This window comes from Cynocephalus volans, chromosome 12 (assembly GCF_027409185.1).
Source record: "Cynocephalus volans isolate mCynVol1 chromosome 12, mCynVol1.pri, whole genome shotgun sequence".
Taxonomy (NCBI): Eukaryota; Metazoa; Chordata; class Mammalia; order Dermoptera; family Cynocephalidae; genus Cynocephalus; species Cynocephalus volans.
The window spans coordinates 20,217,726-20,241,295 of NC_084471.1; the positions used below are offsets into that span (position 1 = coordinate 20,217,726).

The 23,570-nt window shown below is 33.7% G+C and overlaps 1 protein-coding gene across 1 annotated transcript in view; it reads right to left on the bottom strand.

The window, feature by feature from the left end:
* Positions 1–3,275: 3,275 nt before the first annotated feature.
* The window catches only part of HCFC2 (host cell factor C2), a 38,317-nt gene continuing 18,022 nt past the window's right edge, over positions 3,276–23,570 (bottom strand). The window contains exons 8-15 of the mRNA XM_063075136.1: positions 21,249–21,416; positions 20,654–20,706; positions 15,787–15,964; positions 12,480–12,683; positions 11,749–11,822; positions 9,681–9,818; positions 7,790–7,975; positions 3,276–6,916 (exon numbers count right to left, since the gene is read on the bottom strand). Of these exons, the coding sequence (XP_062931206.1) occupies positions 6,602–6,916; positions 7,790–7,975; positions 9,681–9,818; positions 11,749–11,822; positions 12,480–12,683; positions 15,787–15,964; positions 20,654–20,706; positions 21,249–21,416 (1,316 nt within the window). The 3' untranslated portion in view covers positions 3,276–6,601. The remainder of the gene's footprint in view (positions 6,917–7,789; positions 7,976–9,680; positions 9,819–11,748; positions 11,823–12,479; positions 12,684–15,786; positions 15,965–20,653; positions 20,707–21,248; positions 21,417–23,570) is intronic.

Sequence of the window (23,570 nt, forward strand, 5' to 3'; positions counted from 1 at the left end):
ATAATTAACAATATATCTGAAAGAATGTTTACCTCATGTGGTATGATGTATGGAGGGAGGACAAATGAGGGATTCTAGGCAGCTTAGAATGTTCTAGTTTTTAAGCTGAAGGTTGAGTAAATGAATGATTTTATTTTTTAAACCACACATGCACATTTTATATGCTTTTTAATGTATTATTTCACAACAAATATTTTAAAAGAAAAAAGAAAGTTATGTAATACATACTTTCATCAACAAAGAGGGAATGAATATCTTCCAAGATTTCAGCCACTCCTATGATATGCAAATTGTCAATTGTAGTACGGTTAAAAAGTACAGGATAATATGAAAAAACAAATGAGTATGAACTGTTCCTTACAGAAATTAACCAGATTCTCGCAAGGTCAAGATCCAACAAGATGGCAATATTATAGTATTGCTTTTCTAAGTTGGCTGGAGTCACTGGCATGACTCTAGTTAATTGGTTACTTATTCACTGGGTATAATTATTTGTATAAAGCAGATAATGAAATCATAGATGATGCAAATCCCAAAATAAACTGACAGAGATAGCACCACTTTACTGAATTCTGTTAACTTTCAAAAGTACAAAATCCATTTGGCACATTCTCATAATAATGCATTATGTGTTAAGTATTCCAAAAATACGGAGGTACATGGCAGCTATTGGCTGTATTGATCAATAACAGGAGCCTTGCTGGTCACACAAATGTTATAACAATTTTGCAATTATTTCTTTGCCAAGGTCATCGTCAGTGGCATTTTGTAGACTTAAACAAGACATAGTTAAGGTGCAATTTCTCCTGATTTAGGGAATTAATTAGAGGTTTTGGTATATCATTCAAAAATTCTAAAGAATTAAATAGATCTTGAAACATTTGATCTATCCCCTGTACCCAAACAGAGCAGGCTAAGTTAGGGAGTTGGTTGTAAGGGGTAGACGAGGCCCAGCAGCAAATGGCCAGCCTAGTGAATGGGGAAGTAGAAAGTATATTCTTAAGGTCTAATCTCCCCAACTGGGCCTAACACAGGGATGCCAACTCTCCGGAAAGTTCCGGGCATTGCTGTAGTTAAGCAGGAATGGACAATGCCACCAAGGGGTGCTATACTGCAACTGGTAGGATGATTTTAGATCAAGCAGTTGGATCTTCAGAACTCTGCCGGGACACTCTCTTACATACTATGCTTTGTTATATTGGATGGTAAGTATCATGCCTGTAGCTTCTTGCCCCTTCCTCAATATGAAAAGAGAAATTGAGAGGGAACCTTCTTAAATTCTTAGAGAACTTCCACTGTATCTCCTCAGATAGGAGGAGAAATGGATAATCCTCTTGGTCAGAGTTGAACATTTGTTCAACCATGATTTACTAGTGGACATCATCAGGTACACGTCAAAGACCTTGTTCAATCAGCAAAATAAAATAAGTAAATATGGAATACTTCTCTACAATACTTCTGTACCCTCTCTGCCTTCTCAGCCTCATACCTATGATTTCCTAGCCTTCTCTATCCAGGGCCAAAGGCCCTGTATACTCAAGACTTGAATTTGAGGTACTGGCAGGAGTGGTAGCCAGACTGCAAATTTAATGACCTTTAAGTAACAGGCCCTTGCTCAATTCAGTTTATCCAAAACACCAAATATATTAAAAGAACCTCATGCTCAGTTTCAGATGACTCCTGCTGAGATTAATAGGCCTACAAGTGGGCATTTTCTTGATTTTAGTTCTGCAGAGGACAGTACAGAAACACATTGGTACTAATAAGACATGGAAATACATTTTGAATAGGAGGCTGGTATCCTCAGATTTTATAGCCTTTTCTTTCCTCATTCAGTCTACAGAATTTATTGTTTCTCTCCCAGAATGTTGCAGTTCATGTTTTTCCAAGCATGATCAAAATAAGCCTTTTCTGGAGTTACAGGAATATGTAAGTATAGGGACTCACAAAACTATAACCAGGAAACTTGGAAGGGAGATATGCCAATGTCATCTTGTTTTTCTGAGTGTAAAAATCTTTTGTTCTAGGAGCTTAGAGGTGACAACAGTGACCTGACCTGATATGTAACAGAACCTAATGCAGTTCCCATTCTGGTGTCTGTGTCCTCCACAAGTTCCCTGTGCTTAAGTATGTAGGTAGTTTTTTCTAGTGTCAGACAAGAGACTAACTTTTGACAAATTTTTTGTTCATTTTGATCATCCAATGTTAAAAATCATAATCGAGCAATGCTCATCAATCTCATTGTTAAGGTCTTTTCAGATCAAAGAACGCCTCTTGAGATCTATATAAACCTATATTAAATCCCTTATTTATCCCAGAACTTTTCTTTGGAACCTCAATAATAGCAGGCTAGGGTAAAATAAAGCTAAAGAGTTTGCATATACTCCAGAGGCTTATTCAATCTGCTAAAATCTTTCCCTTTCAAAGCCTCCCTCCCATTTTGACCCCTATTTGAGAGTGGGGAATGGGAATATGAAGAGGTATAAAGGTGACAATTTTCTTTACTCACTTGTTAAAATATTTAAGTGCCAGCTAACTGGCCAATACGGAAGGGATATAAAGACCCAGTCTCTGCCTCAAAGACCTACTATCTAGCAGAAGGAGAGAGGCAATGCTAACAAGTAAGGACACAAAGTTTTTAGACTGCAGTGACAGAAGATTTAACAAACAACAGTGGGGGCACAAAAAGAAGGAGTCAAATCTAACTGGAAGTAGATTATGTCAGAAAAGGCTTCATTAGGTTGGCAACGTTTGAATCTTGAAAAAAACGAATGGAGACAGGTGGGAGTGGAAAAGGGGACTGCAGACAAGAGGAGGTGCATAAAGACAGAGAGCAGGGTAACACAGACAAAAAAAATGTGGAAGTGCCAAGGGAGTGAGTGATAGTTTCAAATGGCAAGATTAAGTATGATAAAAGAGTTCACTGGTTTTGGGAAATGGGAGGTTATCCCTGACCTTTGCTAGAGCCATCTCAATGCAGCAGCAGGTCAGAAGCCTGGCTGCTGTGAATTAAAAAAGGATGAAAAGCATAAAGGGAAAAAATTAAGAGTAAGTGGAAGATGAAAAAAAGATGACAAGTTTAGATTATTTCTTGGAGCCATCTGCCTTAAAAACTTTTAAGCATATTGGTTCAGCTACAATGAGGGTTAGACAGTTTTACATTTCTACGAGAAAATGACTCCCAACCACAATCCACTAACTTTAAAACATGTTTTTAAATACAATCCATTCTTAATTTAGAGACTGCCTATATTATTTCAAATGAATGATATAAAACCAACATTTCTACACGTTTACTCTGCCATCACTAATTTTTCTTTCCAGTAGTTCAAAATAAATAACACCTGTAATTATTTGTAGCAGAAAAGGTGCTTTATTTTACATATCATTGGTACATGATACATAAAACTGCCTAAAATCAGTCTTGGAAAACACAACAGTCATTTACACCTTAAATTGTCAAAGACCAAGTCTATTTTGCCATTTACTACATTTATGATCAGATGACTATAATAATTTTAAATACTAATAATCTCTTCATATCCAATGTTCAAGTGATTTTTGTTACAAGTGCTATACTTTTTAAAAATAAAAGTATATTTAATATAGTAGACCATATATCTAATCAGAATGAATTTTTTGCTAGTCTACAGGTCTTTGAAATAATGGTTCAACAGTTTCACCTTCCTATAGATGATTATATAATTGGGATATGGGGCAGGGGTGCCTCATATATGCGATCGGATTACTTCAATTTTTTTTAAATGCAGATAAAACAGTTTATTTATACCCTATTTCTAGTTAAATTGCCAAAACAGTTTACTAAACTAAAATGAAGCCAATATAATATTTTAGAAAACATAATTGTAGGAGCATGCAACATCAAAAATATTTTTACTACTTATGTGAACCAAAGTTGCAGAGCACAGGAAGAAGACTGTGGCACAAAGGCTTGTTACATCTGAATTGCTTATCCAACTAGGAAAAGTAAAGAAAGTAATTTAACTCAGTGTAAACCCTCCTATGGAAAATATCTGCATGATATAGCCCATTGCTACAGAAAGGGATCTTCGCTTAGAAAATGTGCAAATCATAAGAAGCTAAATGCACTTTGCTTGTTATTTACCCCAGTCTATAATCTATTCTATTCATGAACACACAGCTCTAAGATCTCTTATTAACTATTAATGTCAAAGCCACAGAGATTTCTTAATGGCATCTTTCAGTCACCAACCTCTTATAAACATGACTGGTGCTTAAGGTACAAATGCCAAACAAATAACAGAATCTGGGCTAATTCCCCAAATAAAAAAGTTTATTATTTTATCAAATCCCTTTTATACAAAAACTGCCCTTCCTTCTAAAAAGTAAGTTATATGTTAGAACCACAGGTTCATGTTCACCTCCTGGTCTAGAGCAGTAGAAGTGTTTAAGCAAAGTAAACTAAATCAAATACTAAATAGGTATAAATGTGCACATTCAAACAAATATTACATCCTTTGCTTAATATCAACTTATTCCTTGTCATTAAGAGAAGTGCTTCAAGATGCAAATTGTTAATTAACGCAGAGAATAAGGGGTTGAAAGCCAGACTTTTTCTAAATTAAGCAAATAGGTTATTAAAGTAATTGGGCTTGAAACATATACTAGCTATAACTTTCCATTCTTATTCTTTTTATAACTAAGCACACACATATACACAACAAACCCTAGCATTTAATATGTGCAAAATTGCTTACCATTTATTTTAACTTTGGTTAAGTATTTGCTTAGCCTATATCAGAGACATTATGGAAGCTATACAAATGATTACAAACATAATAATGAGGTAAGTTAAAATTCTACTAGTGCAAAAAGCAAGCATATGCCAAAAGCAAAGCATATGAGTTAAACAAATGCAGAATGAAGCTCTCACCAAGGGCGTTGCTGGGATAACAAACCAGAGAAGCTCCTTGTAAACATTGTTTGTAAAGTACACATTTAAAGATTAAGGATTCATACAGCCACAAAAAAGGTAATCTAACAACACCATAGTAGTGCATTTATTTTATCTTTAGAGTTCGGAAACTACTCATTATGTGTCTAACAGTTTGCATATTTTCTTCAGGAGAAACTTAATTAGTGAGACACATTAATTACAAATACTGTAGTATAAAAATCCCAGTTCTTTACAAAAATTATATATTAAAATATTCTATACACTTTAAATTAGTAACTGGAACACATATATATATCAATTCTGCACAATTAAATCCATCTTTGCTGGGGGTGGTATACATGAAATTTGAGGACATAGCTACTCAGTCAACCTAAACTGGCATAAGGTTATGTGGTATAAAAAAAGACCTGTGCCCCTGCAGTTATTGCAGCTCTTAGTTTGACATATCTTTTCTGCAATTATTGCTCTGTATATTTATTCCAGATTTGAATAGGCAGTGGAACCATGAAATTCCTAAAAGGTTTAAAACAAATTACCTGCAGCAGTATTCATAATGCCTATCTGCATCTTTAAGGTTGTACTGGAACCTGAGTTAGCTGTCTAATGCTTATTTCAGTTGTAAAAAAGTTTATACAATTTCGAGGTAAAAACAATGCAAAAATAAAACATTTAGAGCATTTACAAAAATCTTACAAATGTTCAAAACACTATTTCAAAACCTGTGTCCTGTTAAGGTGCTTCTTTCTTTCTGCAAGAGGAGGACATATAGTTTAATTTTGCATTTTAAATTATGAAGGTTTTAATTTTAGCAAAAGCAAAGTTAGAACCATTAAGACAGATGAAAATATTCAGAGATATACTTCACTTCTGATGAAAATAGAAAATTTTACTGCTGAAAGCAACCTTAAAGTTTAACTGTTTTAACTCCCTCATAGATTAATGAGGAAACTGAGGGCCAGATTAAGTTAAGTGCTTTGGCCAAATACAAATACATATATCGGCCTTGTAAGAATCAAGAAAACTTATTATTCTTTTTGTATTTTACCATGATTCTTGGAAAATAATAAAAATTCAAAATCATAGTTTCTGAACTTGCCTCTTTCTTTTTAAATTTCTTAAGCTCTGTGCTAACTATAAATAAAGAAAAGAATCAAATGGCTACTAAACTTAGTATCACATATTATCCAATAGAAGATAGTTGTTAGAGGACCACTGAATAAAGAATATAGAAAAAAATTAGAGGGTGTACTCCGATAGAGGGCATTTACAATGTAGAAAACATTTACTATGTAAGACAGCATAAGTGTACAACAGCCAGTTACTAGAATCATCTCAATAACTCTAGGATGACTGGGTTACACAGCCTTTATAAAAGATATTGGGGTAATAAAGCCTTTTAGCTTTTATCTTACTTTTACTATTTTTCTTTAGAAAAGAGCTATACCTGTAAGGAAGAACCCATATACTAATTTTCAGAGAGTCTTTGCTTCTTTTCTATTTTTATTTGGGTCTAGAATGAGCAAATACATTTTAAGAACAACTTACAAACTCAAATTCATAAGTGCTAGAAATACAGTTAGAGAATACTCTTTTAAATGACAAATCTTCATAACTAGTTGCTAATAAATAATCATCATCACAATAGCTTCAGTAGAAAACAATTTAATTTAAAGGTGCTTTCTTATTGTTACCTTGAAGCCATCGAACTTGTGTAGCAGGTCCATATCCCTTTTCATTCTTTGCTGATATCCTGAACACAATGGCAGGCCTGGATGTGTAATCAATATGTGCATTTGCAAGTTGCCCAGCAGTTACTATACATGATGTCTTAAGACCACAATAAATCCTCATAAATACAAGTTGACTTGGATTATCTTGTATCTGTGCTGTGCGGATAGCCAAGTAGGCGGAATATTCCAAAATATTTCCAGAAGGTGAAGTTGGAGGTTCCCAGGAAAGGTGGATACCTTCAACATTCTTGAAGAGGGGGAAAAAAAAAACAGGTAAAGGTTCTCAAGTTTTCTGTATTATCACTTATTATGTTGAGTCTATCTTTAGAACGCAAAATGCTCCTTTTTGCTAAAGTAGTTGCATTAGATATTAGATATTCTGTTGCTGATTTTTAAAACTCTACCTTAATTGGATCTACAATGTTTAAATCATGCTCACTCTTTCTTCTTCCCATTTTAAAGCTCTTTAATGGTTTTCCGTTACTCTAAAGTAAAATGTAAATTTCATGCCATGCCCCCACTAAGCCCTATATAATATATACATTCTATCTCTCCAACCTAATCATTTCTCATTAGACTCCCTTTACTCACTACACCAGACTCTCATTATCATCCTTATTATTATTTCAGTTAGTGGAACTTGGGGCTTTTGACCATCATGCTCACTTTTCAAAAACACAACTAGGCTTAAATGTCTGCCTATAATATCCCCCAAAGTAGATTTTTCTAGACCTTTTCTTCTCTAAGGAGGAGCAGGACCTTAGGATGAAATCTAATCCAATTTCAGGGCTTTAGGATGAAATACAGTCCAATTTTGTGAGTTCTATTAAATTCTCCAGAACAAACTTTCTGATTCTATAGCAATAAGAACAATGCTAATATTAAGAAGCATAACAGATTTCCCAGCTTTTCTGTGATTTGGATACTATTATTCTGCTTGAAATTTGGTACTTAAAAATATCATGAATAATTAGCAAAAAATATTTTTCAAACTTTTAAACTCCTTTTAGATATCTCTTATTTCATTAGATACTAAGAGTTTCTATACTGACAGTTTATTTCATGTACAAACTCTTTACTGTAACTTAAATCATCAACAAGTCTTTACCAGATGTCTCACCTTTGAAATTCTGACTGCAGAAGGAGCTCCAGGAAAACCAGGAATACAAGTTTTAAATTCACTGATTTTGCTGAAAGGGCCTATTCCACAACCATTGATTGCAGCAACCCTGAATCTGTATCCTGTGCCTGGAACAAGATCTTGTTTCTTAAGTAAACTGTAGTCAGGTACGTCTGCATTTCCTACCTAAAATGTAATATATGCAAAAGTAAAAAAAAAGTACAATTAATTTTTTATTATTAAAATTTTTAAATTATTTAATTTTCATTAAGCAACAAAACTTTTAAAAAATGAACTATGTTTTAAAGTTCTAGTTCACATTTATTTCCCTCTCTCACACATGGAATGAACCCTCTAGTACAAAAGCAACTAAGCCCATAAATTATTGATTCTTATCTGGAGGAAAAGTGCCCTTTCCAGTTGAGAATTACTGATTATAATGAGAAGTATAAGGGTATTCTGCACAGGAACAGTATGAAGGTAGAAAAAAACTGACGACTACTGTAAACAAAGTAACACTATCCCATCCCCATGTAAACTTAGAGCAGAAATCTCAGATTTACTGTCAAATAATAGTCTGGCCAGGAACAATACCCTTTAGAGACAGGAAAGCAAGCTTGACAGAAAAGGAGTGACTGCATGTAGTACGGAGCATTTTTTAAAAATTAATATTCAGCAGACATGGAATAAATATTAAATTAAATAATTACATACTCTAGATAGGAAGATCTACAACTTTCAAAACATTTTTACATATTTATTCTAATTTAAGGGAACTATGTCATCTCCATTTTATAGACAAGGGAACTAAGTCTCAGAGGGGTGAAAGAAGTGACTTGCCATGGTCACACTGCTGAGTGCTGGAACTAGTGATTCAAACCCAAATTACTGGCTCTATATTTTATGTTCCTTTTTTCTTTTAGAAAAAATCAGGTAACTCCTATGCCATTAGGTTTAAATATGTCCTTATATATAAAATCCAACTACAGTGAGAAATTTCATTATGCACAATACTAACAAATTAACCAGAATTTCTGTTTTTGCCAGGAATTGGAAACATTCATCATGAAAAAGAGGAACACCATAAGTAATAGTAGAGAAACTAAAATATAATAAAAAATGATATATTCCCCATTTGTACATATCTTCAGGAGATTCAAAATGTATATCTTGAATATCCCTGGAAATTCTCTCAGAAATTCTCCATCTCAGAAAAAAAAAAAAATTATTATTATTTTTTTTAAAGATGACCAGTAAGGGGATCTTAACCCTTGACTTGGTGTTGTCTGTACCACGCTCTCCCAAGTGAGCTAACTGGCCATCCCTATACAGGGATCCGAACCCTTAGCCTTGGTGTTATCAGCACCACTCTCCCAAATGAGCCATGGGCTGGCCCCAGTAAAAAATTATTTCAATATGCTTTGGAGCTGTTATCTATTTCATAATTCTTAAGAGGGTTTTATATATATTATACTTATAATGTGTTTATATATGTGTCTCATTTTTATATGGGGCTTTTAGATTTTTTTAATTGTGATATCAAGAATTAAAAAACCTCTCAATAAGAAAAAAATGTTCTATTCTCTAAACACACTGGGTAACAAAATTACATATATTTTAAAAAATCCCTATCTGCTGGTCAGATTATATGATTTTTTACTCAAAACTCAGCTCAGTGATTGTATAAGACTTTTAAGTGACATGATTGTGATATATGCTATAAAAACAGCCTTAACAAATAATACAGAATAACTAAGTATATAGAATTCTCAATTATAGATTGAAGACAGATCCCAATTTTAGTCATTCAAGTGACCTGAATCAGGATTATAAAAAAAAAATCTCATTCTTGAGGCTTATAAATCAGTGCAGAAAATACATCAATAGCTACCTTTGAGGTGTTTTGCTTTCCTTTTGGCAGCAAATAAAACTGGCTCACCAAAGCTGTATTATTTTTAAAAATTCCCACGTCACACCATTGTCGTTCTACTGCTTTCATTGTTGTCCCTGGATTTGAAGGAGTCTCTTTCTAATTTCAGAGAAAGAAAAATTTATGAAGACTCTTATTGAGCATATGAAAAATTTCAAGATTTAATAAATCCATGCAGTGATCTACAAGTAGGTATACGGATAAACACCACAACATTAACAGCTCATACGTAAATAAAGTCTTAACAGATTAGGTCAACTGACAGTGAAACAGGGATGCCAATTCAAACACAGGGAGTGACAGGCATTCTCTAAGTCAGTAGCTCTGTACTATCAACCTAGCTGGAGTTAGCATGCTTTCCAATCAGTGACATGTTAAAATGCCAGCTGTTTTATAGAACATTGTCATTTCAGAGACTCTCTCAGAAAATGTAATCCCTTTGGTGTGATATTACAACTTGCTCCAAAAGGAGCAAATAAAGAAGAATTCATTCCAAGCTGGCTTATTTCTAGATTCAAAACCAACTAGCAGAAATTCAGTGATCTTTGCACTTGAAATACCTGTGATTCTCCAAACCTAAAAGGAGAAAAAATGTTCAAAACTAAAATGCAGTTTGAATATACTTTATTTCGTATATACTACAGAGGAGTTGATTAAACAGTTTTACATTTTTAAACCTGCTTTAAAACAAATAAACTTCCTCTACCTTAAGCTACTTTTAGTGATAAGTGAATTATACTTATCCCTGGAACTAACCTTTTAAAGCCATCTTCTTTATAAATGAGACACTGTTTCCAGAAGCTCAAAACAAATGTGCACTTCAGTTATTTATTTCTGTCTTAAATATATAACAGCAGAGGTACATGCTTATAATTCACATTTTTTGTTATTTAGGCTATCACACATGACAAAGTGAGCTAACTAGAAGAGTCTTTAAAGTTAAAAAAAAGGAATAGCTTTAAACGTGTTTTCATTTTTTAAGGTTGTAAAAACTCTCTTCAACAACTTTTATAAAACAACTGGCTCCAACTGAAATAACAAATATAACTCTGGCTGATACATCGCAAAACAGATTCAAAAGAAAACAAGTTCATTTTAATAATCCTTCCCTGAGAAGCGTCTAAGAACACTAGGACTTAACATTCTGGAAAGATGAAAACTGAGAAAGGTATATAATGATCCAAATCCATAAAATCACGATTGAAAGAAAACTAAAACTATTGACAGTTCTTAAAGATTCTGTATGGTAAATATGTCAAATAAAAACTCTTGCTCATAGCAATAAAGTTGAAATGACTAATAAAAAAATCAAAAAGTATATACACATATGTATCATCTTTATAGTTATTAAGACAGTCAGTGTATCTGTAAGGCTTTCTAGCATTTTAAGTTTGGTGCCATACAGACCAATTTTGGCCTTCCATAAAACAACCCAATGTCAGAGATTATTGGGCTACCCTACATGAATGACAACCCAATATTGCAAAATTCTGTTGTGCTCCTGTTACGTAGCTACCAATAGAGCCATCCAAGTTTTAGGTTCCATAACATATCCTATGTTTTAAGCATTAATATAATTTACATATATATACACACATATATGTATATATATATGTACACACACATATGTATATATATATACACACATACACATATTTTTGATTCTAAAAGTAACACATTTCATTATAGAAAAATATAGAAAGCATAAAGAAGAAAATAAAAATTACCTGTGGCCCCACACCTAGAGAGAGTCATCTAGCATTTTAGTGCAGATGTGAATGGGTGCCTGTATTGTGTGTATTTTTTAACAAAATTGGGACCACAGCACATATATTATTTTTTATTCAACTTTTTCACTAAACATTATACTGTGAATATTGTCCTATTCAATCATTTATTTCTAAATTTACGTCAATTTATTACTAAATGATACCTGAAAACCTTTTCATGAATTTATTTAGAAATTGCTCAGCATTTAAAAGCACATAATCATCTGTAAACATGCATCATCACCAGATCATGTACTTACAGAAAATGGCATTGCTGCAGCATGCATCTCTACACGGCTGATCTTAGTTGCAGGCAGTGAACATGTTTCATCAACTAAAAATTAAATAATTCATCAGATAAGACTTACATAATCACTTATCAAACAGACATTAAAATATAATTCATAAATATACAAATATTTAATACCACTCAACTGTATGCTTAAAAATGGTTAAGATGGTAAATTTGATGTTATGTGTATTTTACCATGAAAAAATAATTGGAAAAAAAAATAGAGGAAGAAAATCGTAATAATTAGAAATATAAACCCTTTAACTCAAACTAATTCATAAAGTTCACTTTATGAGTGTTTGATGACTAGCTACAACTCGAGAATGTTTAACAAAGAGGAAACGTAAGTCCTATTGCAAAAGAATAAGAATTTACAAAATTAGAAATCAATCAAACTTGCTGAATTGTTAATGCAGTCTAGAACTAATCTTTTCTAAGAAAAAGGAAAAAAAAGTTTGCTAAATTTATTGAAAGTTAGAGAAGATACATTCTGATCATATTTTGATAGTGTGTGCTAATCTGAATATTTTATGAAAAGTAGCAGAGAATATTTTATATAATGATTTTAATTGAGATGCTGAATCTGTTTATATATGGTTCAATCCAACACGAAATGCAATTCCCATCTAAGACAAATACGTTTGATGAATTTATATACATAAATGGTTCAAAATACAGTATGTGAAACACATTTCAAACCTTCAGATTTGGTACTGAATGTTGTTAGTGAAGTTTCATCTTTAACAACTGCCCCATTTGTACTGGATGATTCAGTTTTAATGGTCTGCTGGGTTACCATAGCTAGTGCGCTGGAAACAGTACTGGATACAGAAGTTTCAGGGATTACTGTTCTTAAGTCCAGGCAACTACTTAGAACACCTACATTTGCTGAAGTGTGAGGTCCTAAAATAAAAGAGAAAAGGTCTATTATTAATATAACACCTACAGATAGTCATAATGTCTAATAGTTCCTGTCATAATTCTTGGTACTTTCAGTTTTAAAATCATACATATGAGCACTGCAAACAGCCTTAGTATGAATTCACCATTAGGCATAAAATGTTTAGAAAAATAAAGTGCATTATATCCATAATGGATATCCAACTTCCAGCTTCCTCTTTCATTCTAAACATTGAATCAATGTTCTTGAACTCTCTACTAAATCATAGATCAAATGGCTTTGCTTCCCATTTTCGGGGGAAAAAGTAGAGGTAATCAGGCATGAATTCCCTCCATTTTCTGCCTTCTGCCCCCAACTAGAAATGTACTTATGATTGTGCCCATCCTCCCTGTCTTTTCCATGTCAGAGAATGAGCTGACTTCTCTCCTGAGGAAGTTTAATCTACCCTCCTGGGCTCTTGGTCCGATTCCTTCCCCCATATTTTGGAACCCTCATTCATCAATCATTCCTGTCTCTTCAAGGTTTTCACATTCTTCTTCTTTAGTAGTTTTTGGCCCTTGGCTCATAAAAATCATCAAATCTCTGAGGCAAACAAACACACATCTTCCTTGACCTCACAAGTCCCCTCCAATTACCATCTCCTATTGCTAATTCCCTTCAGAGCAGTTTCTACTTCCTTGACCTCCCCAGAATGCAGTTTCTAGCACACTATTCTAGTGAAATGGCTCTGGCAAACATCAATGATTTATAAGGGACATTTTTCAATTTTCACTTACTTTACTTTTCTGCAATGTAAACAATGCTGACCACATATTCCTTTTTGAAACTATTTCTTTCTATGACTTATATTAATTCATTCCACAATATTGAAAATCTACTCTCTATCAGACTTTGTGTTTGTTTCTATAATTTAGGTGAAACAAAGCAGGCCTGGTTCGTGCCTCATGAACTTAGAGTCATGTGGTAGACAGTGATGCATACACAAATAAACATACAGTCACAAATTGCAATGCCCACTATAGAGGAAAAAAATATACCAGTCTTTTTCCTCTAAGAGCCTCTTCTCAAACTCTTTAGTTGGCTTCTCTTCTTCAAATGACTTTAAATACCAGTGTCCCTAAGCCTTCTTCCTTTCTCCCTTTACATGTTTTCCCTTTCCTTTAAATATCATTCACGAATCACTCACCTCTCAAACATGTGTGTCCCAGCACCTTGGCAGGTGCTGGAAATCTAGGAATAAGCAAATCAACAAGGTCCCTGCTTTTATGGAGCTTACATTTTAGATACTCTTAATTTCCAAATTTATATTTCCAGCCTAGGACGGCCTCTTAGACTCCAGACCTAAGTATCCAACTGCCAATTCGAAATCTTTACCAATACATTCCTCAAGTGCCTCAAAATAGTAAATTCAAAGTTGAACCTATCTTTTCCCCAAATCTGTTCTTGCTCCTATATTTCCTATGTTGATGCCCAACCCAAAAAACCAGGAGTCATGTCCAACTCACTTTTTTTGGTCTTAATTTCCTTAGTTGCTTGTTTACTTTTTAGTTTGTTTTTATTTTACTACCCTTTCAGGTTGATTTTTTTCCCTGAGCATGAGCGTTTCTGACCTAGTTTTTTTTTTTTTATTGAAACATAATTGATTTCATACATATTTGTGGGGTTCAGAGTTGAATATCAATTCCTGTGTACAATGTGTGATTCAACTCATTTTTATTTTTCATATCCAACCAGTTGCCAAATCTAATTGACACAACTTAAAAAGTCTCTTAAATGATATATTGTCTCCTCTCCATCTCATCCACTGCTTTAGTCTCTATGTATCTCCTGGAGACCTAAAAGAACCCCTAACAAGGCTCCCAATCATTTCTTACTATAGTTCTTCCTGATGGTGAGGCAAGCGTGCTCTTTCAAAAAAATCTAATTGCATTACTCCTCTACTTTTAAATCATACTCTTCAACAGCTACTCCAAACTGCAGTGAAAAAGCCAGACTCTTCCTGTTAACCTGAGACGGCAAAGTCATTTGTTGACACATTTGAATGTCTGTGATGTGCCAGGCACTGTCACTGTATAACCACTCTGGTTTTCCCATTTGTGTTGTATTAATCTTATTCAAACTACCTTACAACGCAGGATTTAGGGTACATTAATATTCTGAAATCTCAAAGCTCATATTCATTTTCGGAGTGTAAACTTCTTTGTAGTATAAACATATAGAAAATCATGATAAGAAAGAAATTTAAATTGAAATCCAGGACCAAGCTTTAATAATTATGACCAAATGATTCTCTTACACCAGAAAGTCAATAAAACAAAAGAGCTATCTTCTTCCACAAGTAATGAAATGAGAAAAATTATAGATTTTTTTCTTTGAATATTTTTATTATCTACCATGGACTCATTTAAAAAATGGAAATAAGAATATTTACCTTGTTAAATTTGAATCATTGAAAAGGAATTATATCAGCTGTCATGATTTTTTCAAATTAAAAATAAAGTCACATGTTCCTATGTCAGGGATATACAAGAGTGAGATTTATAAAATAATTTTAGATACTGAAATCAGAGGCAATGCTTAATATAACTCAAATGGCATCAGAATATTCAAATATAAGTATCATGAATGCTATGGGCTATTCAACAGTTCTCATAAATGAACTGTCTTTCTTAGGATAATCCAGTGACTTGCTAAACAAATATTTACTAAGTGACTACTGTTTACCAGGCATGGATCTGGGTACTGGGGAAATAGAGGTCAACAGGACAGATAAAAATCACTGCCCAAAATAAAAATTTCAGGTAGTTATAACTGATGAGAAAATAAAACAGTGTAATGCGATTAGTGACACTGAAAACACTGGTGAACCTCAAATGTAATATAAGAACTTGCCTCATTTAAATTCCATAGCTCATAATTAATAATTACTATTCAAATAAGTGCTTACTTAGTATTTTAATATCACTTTAACTAAATTCAATACAGTAGATATTTTATTATTAGGAAAATGGATCAAAACCACGTAACATTTATATTTTCAATAACTAAAATTCCCTACCAATGCTATAAAAAGCTCTAGTTTTATTTAAAAGACCATCCTTATACCTTCATTTTTCCTTAGCATATCCCCCACACAACTATTATGATTAGAAGCATTAGAAGTCGAAGATGAATGTAAAATGGCATTAGAATCCGTCAATGCTTTGAAGTCTTGTCTGGTTTTCGGTGAGGTTCCTTTCATGACTGTATATTCAGTTTTTGCACTATTTACTGTATCACTGATCTACAAGAAATAAAATAGTTTATTGTAGCAAGCAATATTCCATGAAATAAAAATACATGTAAAAAACAAAATAATTTACAATTTAAATGCATTTGAAAATAAATTTACCAAAATAAAAACATTTAAAAATTATGTTCTCTTTTTTTATAGGATTATTCTTAAGTTTTACAATAGTTTAAAAAAAAAATCTTAAGAAAACAAGTTCTTTTCACTTAATTTCCATGCTCAAAAGACCAGTTGTGAAGAGGAGACAGAGGGCATATTTTGAGGGAAAAAAATTTACATTTTTATAAGTGGTAGCTAGTATTACAAGTAAACAGAGAGAACCCCAAAGCTATTAAATATATCATTCTGGTCAAATTTTCTTAACAAAGGACAGACATGTATACTAAAAATCTAATGACTCCTGAAAGTAAAATTTCAGTTATTTGGAAACTTCAAGAGAATTAATTATTCTATATGACTTTGTTTTCCATATAGACATGAAGATTTAATACATATACATATCATTATTCTTTATCATTAAATATTTGGGTGGGAATCTTCCTAATTAGATTTTTCTTTGCCTTCTTCAGCACACCATAGTGAACATATTTAAACTTTTTGATCATTCAAGTCATCAATGTGAACATCAGTTACTATAGCGATATATATAGGTCTACTGAACCATAAATGTGACCTGTTCTATCAGTCAAATACTCCAATAGTGCTGCTCCTTTTCACTACTTGTTTTTTATTATTTTGCCATCTCCACCTTTATTGTCAACACTTACAATTTCCAACGGCTCTAAGGATACTTGTCCGTAACATGCCTTGAACTTGACCTTAATTTGTGGTGATGATGCTACTGTTAACAAATGATGATGATGATGATGTCGATAGCCACAACCATTAAGCCAGGCATTGTGCTACATATTTATAAACTCTATATCTCATGTACTCTTCACTAAAATTCTATAAGTTGAATAATATGATCCTTGTTTATTGATGAAGAAAATGAGAGAGAACTTAAGTATAGTAGTCCTCCCTTTTCAGTAGTTTTGTTTTCCATGTTTCAGTTCCCCATGGTCAACTGTGATACAAAAATGTTAAATGGAAAATTCCAGAAGTAAACAATTCATAAGTTTTAAATCTTGTGCCACCCTGCTCCATTCTGCCCACATCCCTTTGTCTAGTTTATCCATGCTGTCACTTAGTAGCATCTCATTTATCAGATGGAAAAACATAGTATATATAAGGTTCAGTACTATCTGCAGTTTCAGGCATCCATTGGGGTATAAGGGGGAGACTACTGTAACACACTTACAGCCAGGTAGCCAGTAAGTAGCAGAGCTAGAATTTGAACTTAGATTTATTTCATTCCAGTGGCTCCATATTATAGTGTCTCTAATGTGCTCTTTGCTTAGAAATCAGATACAATCTAACTAGAAAAGTAAAGAAGAAGAATAAATAAATCCTGAGATTTCTGGTTAAACAGTAAATTAAACACGTTTCAGGAATGGTATAAACTTATAAAGAATAAGAATGGGAGAAGAGACAATAGTAGATAAGACGTAAAGCAGAAAAAGCTAGGAGCTAAGAGCCTTCTCTTAGCGGGGAACTTACTAGGATGTGAACTGCTTATGCCACAGGGCCCAAGGAAGGCATCACGTACTGTGGCAGCAGAGGTGCAGAGTGCAAGTAAACACAGGGGGACTGTCACACGGAAGTCTGTATAAGAAGAGTTGGGGCCCCAGCTCTGCTCTCCCAGCACACAAAGCCAGAAAAATTCCTCTCCCCTATTCTAACTGAAGATGGGAAATAGGTAGAAAGGTTGAAATGTGAAGCTCTAGACTATAGTACAGTGTCCCTCAAGTGAGGGTGGGGGAGAGGTAGTTGTGTTAAAAGTCTACATGCTGAAGAGAGACATGCCACTACCCCACTCCCTTACTAGGCTCCCAAAATTCTGACAGCCAGGCTTATAAATCCCAGGCAAGAGGTTGGAGAATTCTCAGAGGAAACTAATTGGTCTAAGAGAAAGACGCACAGACACTGACACTTGTGGGTCCCTACCCAATCACCTCCATTAAAGTCTATTAGTGAACAAGCCATGCCCACATGCATAGACTTTCCAAGTTCCTTTATAAAGCCTCACTTTAAACATGAAAGGACAGCCAAACATCACCAGACATTTGATGACAGTTTCTCACATGAAAGCCCAAGATCAAAACAAATTAAAAAATAAAAAGGTGTTTGAGAAAAAGAAATATTGCAGACAGCAGCATAAAACTCCAAATTAAAAAAAAAAAAATTAGCATAACTCTTGAAAAGGGAAGCTATTATATTTATGAATCAAGAAAAGGATGCTATAAAAGAAATAAAGAATAAGATTAGGTTTTTAGAAATTAAAAATGTGGTTGAATATACTTAAAATTGGATAGAGGACTTATAATATAAAATGAATTTTTTCAGAAAGTAGAACAGACAGAAAGAGAAAATAGAAGATAAAAAGTAAAATTGGAGGATTAGTTCAGGAGGACCATCATTCAACAAGAGTTTAAAAAAACAGAGAAAATGGAGGGAAGAAATAATCAGTAATGAAAGCCATGAGTTTCCAGAACAATGGGGTCCACTGAGTGTATAGCACAACAAATGGAGACATACACCCTAAGGCACATCATTGTGGAAATTTCAGAAACAGGGGATAAAAAGAAAAAACTAAATCACATAAAAAGGATTAGGAATCCAGGTGGCATCGGACTTCTCAATAGCAACACTGAATGCTAAAAGGTACTAGAAAAATACCTTTAAGTTTCTGAGGGAAAAGTTTCCAATATAGAATTCTATACCCCAGCCAAATTGTCAGTCAAATATGAATAGAAATGTGAAGACATTTTCAGATAAGCAAGATGTCAAAAAGTTTACCTTTCGTAAGTCATTTCTCAGGAAACTACTGGAGGGAGTATTGCAACAAAATAAGGGAAAACACCAAGAAAGAGGAAGAAAAGAGGTCAAGAAACATGGGCAGGGCTGGCCCCGTGGCTCACTCGGGAGAGTGTGGTGCTAGTAGCGCAGAGGCCACAGGTTCGGATCCTTATAGGGATGGCCGGTGCGCTCACTGGCTGAGCGTGGTGCAGACAACATTGTGCTGAGTGTTGCGATCCCCTTACCGGTCAGAAAAGAAAAGAAAAGAAACATGAGCAATACAGGAAAGAGATTAAAGAAATTCCTAATATGAAGCAAATGGAAATTCTAAAATGACAGCTGTGTAGCAGGCTAGAGAAGAACCAGAACAGACCTTTACAGACCAGAGCATGAAGGCAGAGAGCTCCAGGAGGGATAGTTCCAAGAGAAGGTGTGGGGGAGGGGAGGAGAGGAAACTATCTTATACGTTTGAATATTTTGAGAAGAAGTTTTATAATTTTGTTGGAGAATTTAAGTATGAATTAATGATAGGCAAGTAGGAAACTAAGCAAGTGATAAAGTGAGGCTGTTAACAATGCCAGGAAAAACAAAGTTGTATGAGAAAGGAACAATGTTCATAGGACACTACATGACTCATCTGTGAATGTCACCACCATAATGTTAACATCAATTCATAATTCAGCTAAAAGTATTTTAAGGATGTGGGAAGGCGAAAAGAGGAGATGAGACAATATTTTAAGAGATCATCAAATCTTCATCTTCCATTATTGAAGACAATTGATCTAAAATTAGAAAGTTGAGAAGTGGCAGCATAAGGATTTTATTTAGAAGTACATAGCCACCAAAAGAAAGCTACAATAGTTGAAAGTAGTTGCTTCTAGGGAGTAGGAATCACGAGCAGGGAGGGACAGGGTAGGAAGCTATTGTTTATCATCATAAGTCTTATAGTACCATCTAAATTTTGTGGTACATGCACACACACATACATATATACAGTCAACATATAACATGTGTATTTATATAACAAATATACCATGTCTATTATAAAAAAGCTACTCAGAAATAAACTGTATAAGCTTTACTTGTAACTTCCCCTTCCTCATACTATAGCCTTTTCTGTATATTATTGGTCCTCAGTTATGCTCAGAGCATGAGCCTATACCTACATCATTTTCCTTGAAAAGAGTTTGCTAATATAGATAGCAGTTTGCCAGATAAAAATAATGAATCTCAGGAAGCTTATTTATTAGTCTCCACAAAGACCTACTGTGAAGCATTTTGTAAACAAGAAATAAACTCACATACACAGGTACTCAATTTAACAACTGATATTCTTTTATAAACAAAATACATAGTAAAGAATATATTTCATACACATTTTTAAAGCACATCTTTAGGAATTTTAAATAAGTGTGTGTGTGATATTTTAAAAAGTCAAAATATAGATATATAAGTATAAATTATAATGGATTAGCCTCGGATGCTATGTAATGAGGCTAGGCTTCTCTTCGTCAGGAGTGCTCAGTTCAGGCTACTATCACAATGATCTGTGAAGCTTTCTTTAAAACAGAGCTGCCTGGGCATCATCCTAAAAATTTTGCTTCAGTAGATCTGAGGAACAGCTTGGGAATCGGTGTATATTTGTTTGTTTGTTTATCCCAGAGATGATTCTGATGTGCAGCCAGGGTTAAGGACCCCATCCTAGACTAATATACTAAAAATCTTAATAAAAATTAGGACTATAACCATAAACATTAATTTGCCATCACAAATTTTTTAACTTACACAGTTAGGAATCATGCTGTTACTGCCTTGTCTGTGAGGGTCCATCCTGACTCCTGTAGGAAGGAGAAAGTTCAAACTAATATGCTCTTAATTAGCTTCAATAAAATATATCACAATCAAATATTTTTTAATGTTACATATTAAAGGTTTACAAAGTAGTATCTTTATCAAAGTTTATATTTTCCTAAAAGTTTGCTTAAGAGTTGCCAAAAATCCTCTCTGGAAGAATGTGTTAAATTAAATTTGCTTTTACATTCTACATGCCTGTTTAGTTATGCTTCTGAAAAAAGTTGAAATATTTATGATAGTGAATTAAAACCACCCGCTGAAGTCAAAAAATACATCAAATTAAGAAAAGTGCATCAAAATGAACTGCAGAAAAAACATTCTATTCTAAATGTCTATGTGTTCTACTACATCATAATGGTAAGACAGCCAAGCTTCAGAGTTGAAACTTAACATGTTTGATTTACAAGGCATGGACCATCATACCATAAAATTTCTTATACCACACCTAATCACAGACTTTTCTGCAGTATATATTTTAAAAGCATATGCACATACATGCTTTCTCGAAGTGTGAAAATTATCTTACCTTGCATATTTGGTGCTGCTGAAGAATCTGAGGAGGCAGCTTGATATGGCAAGTCTGTATTCAACTGCAAAAGATAGCCCTCAACTGTAGGCACTTCATCCCACTTGACATGAAAAGAGTTGGTGGTGGCTTTGATCAGCTGTACTTGAGATGGTGCAGGTGGTTTCTCTAAACAACAATATTGATATCATACATCATTTAAGTTTCAAATGCATCAACAGTTTGCCTATATAATTTGTGTGAACTGGAGCTTTGAAAACATCATCAATATTTCATCTGTTTACCAGGAGAGGGAAAATTCACTCAGATAAATAACTATAGTAGATCAAATGAAAATAGTCTGGGGTTCTGATTTTATTTATTTATTTAATTCCATACATAAGTAAATCTACAAACAAAATAATCCAGTACCAAACTACTTGAGTAGTTCAGATTCAGAAAAAAATGTTTAATCCTAGAAGGCGGAGGAGAAGGCAGGCAGCCAAGTATTATAAAGTTATAGCTACATTGTTTTTACCTTCTTTAAAAGTTCTAATCTTTTTAATTTTCAGCCAATAACATACATGCTAGAAATACTGTTAATTTTAGCAAAGATGACTTAGACATATTTTGGAAAAACATAACTCTTCTGAAGTTAATACCCTGTTATCGAGACTTATACTACTCAAAACATGTAATTACCTTGGTATAAAATATCACTAACATTTCCAAAACAAATAATAATCATAGACTCTAAAGCTGGAAAAAGGGAATTGAGGTTATTTCTACAATATCTTTGTCTTTTTCTTTGTATACCTACCATATAGGGGAATTCACAATTCAGAGGCAGTACATTCCATCTTTTCAGTTACATAAGAAAATTTATTCTAGTGAGTTGAAATCTATAATCCTGTCATTCACCCTTACAGAACAAGTCTAACTACTATCTAAATTTTTAAATATGTATCCTTAGAGTATAGGTCAGCAAACTACGGCCCAAGGACCAGATCCAGTCCATGCCTGTTTTTGTAAATAAAGTTTTATAGAAACACAGCTACACTCATTTATATATGTATTGTCAATGGCTGCTTTCATGCTACAACAGCAGAGCTGAGTAGTTACAATAGAGACCACAGGGCCTACAAAGCCTAAAATATTTTCTATCTGGCCCTTTATAGAAAAAAATTTGATGTCCCTGTTTTAGAGGATAATTAAGCCTAGTTCCTTCAACTATTCCCATGTAAATTCCTCCCTGACCCTATTCAAAATCCAGTTTATTTATGTTTCTCAAAGTAAGTCAACTCAGACCTGAACAAAAGCAGACAATAAAATCCAGGAGGTACAAGCGTACTTCAAGAAGTTCACGGAAAGATTCATATTATCTTTTACTTCTATTTTTCCACAAACTTTTTGAAGTACCCTTGTACATGCCCCACATAATAGAATTTACCTGAAGAGAGGATAGAGGAAACAAAGGGGTACAAATCAATTAAATAAATAAGAAAATTCCCCAGTACTAAAGAACATGTGTTTCCAGACTGAAAGGGCCCACTTAGTATTCAGCACAATGGATTGAAAATACACAACAAAGCCTATCAGCATGAAATTTAAAAACAGTGGGAACAAAGAAAAAAATCCCAAAAGCTTCCAGAGAGGGGAGGGAAAAAGGTCATACTCAAATGGACCAAAAATAGAAGTGGTTTGGATTTCTCAACAAAAATACTGGAAGCTTGAATATAACAGAACATTGCTTTCAAAATTCTGAAGGATGATGATTTCCAATATAGAATTCTATTTCCATCCAAACTGTCAAGTGAGAAGGAAGATTGAATACATTTTCTAACAATGCAAGATCTCAAAAATAAACATATCACTTATGCACCCTTTTCCTGGGATGTATTCCACAAAAAAATGAGGAAGTAAACTAAGAAAAGGAAAAATATGGGATCCAGGAAACAGGGAGTCCAGCACAGGTGCGAGGCAAAAGATATCCCCAGGAAAACGATGGAGACTCCAGGATGATAGCTGTGTGAGATTTGTAGAGGGCAACCATCCCATATTGGAGCAGGAGAGCTTTCTTCAAGATGATGAAATTTGATAGAATATCTGATGCATCTAACCATAATGAGAGAAGATTTAAACAAATAACAGAGCGTATGGGTTGAATCAGTGGTAAACACATACAAATCTACAACCAATGAACAAAATTGGCAATTATTACTCCATGGCAAATAAAAAATTGTGCAAGGAAGGCTCAACTGTGAATAGTGTTTATAAAGTCATAATGTAAATACTGAATACTCATGTAACAAAATTACGGTGTAATCATATTAAGAGAATGGC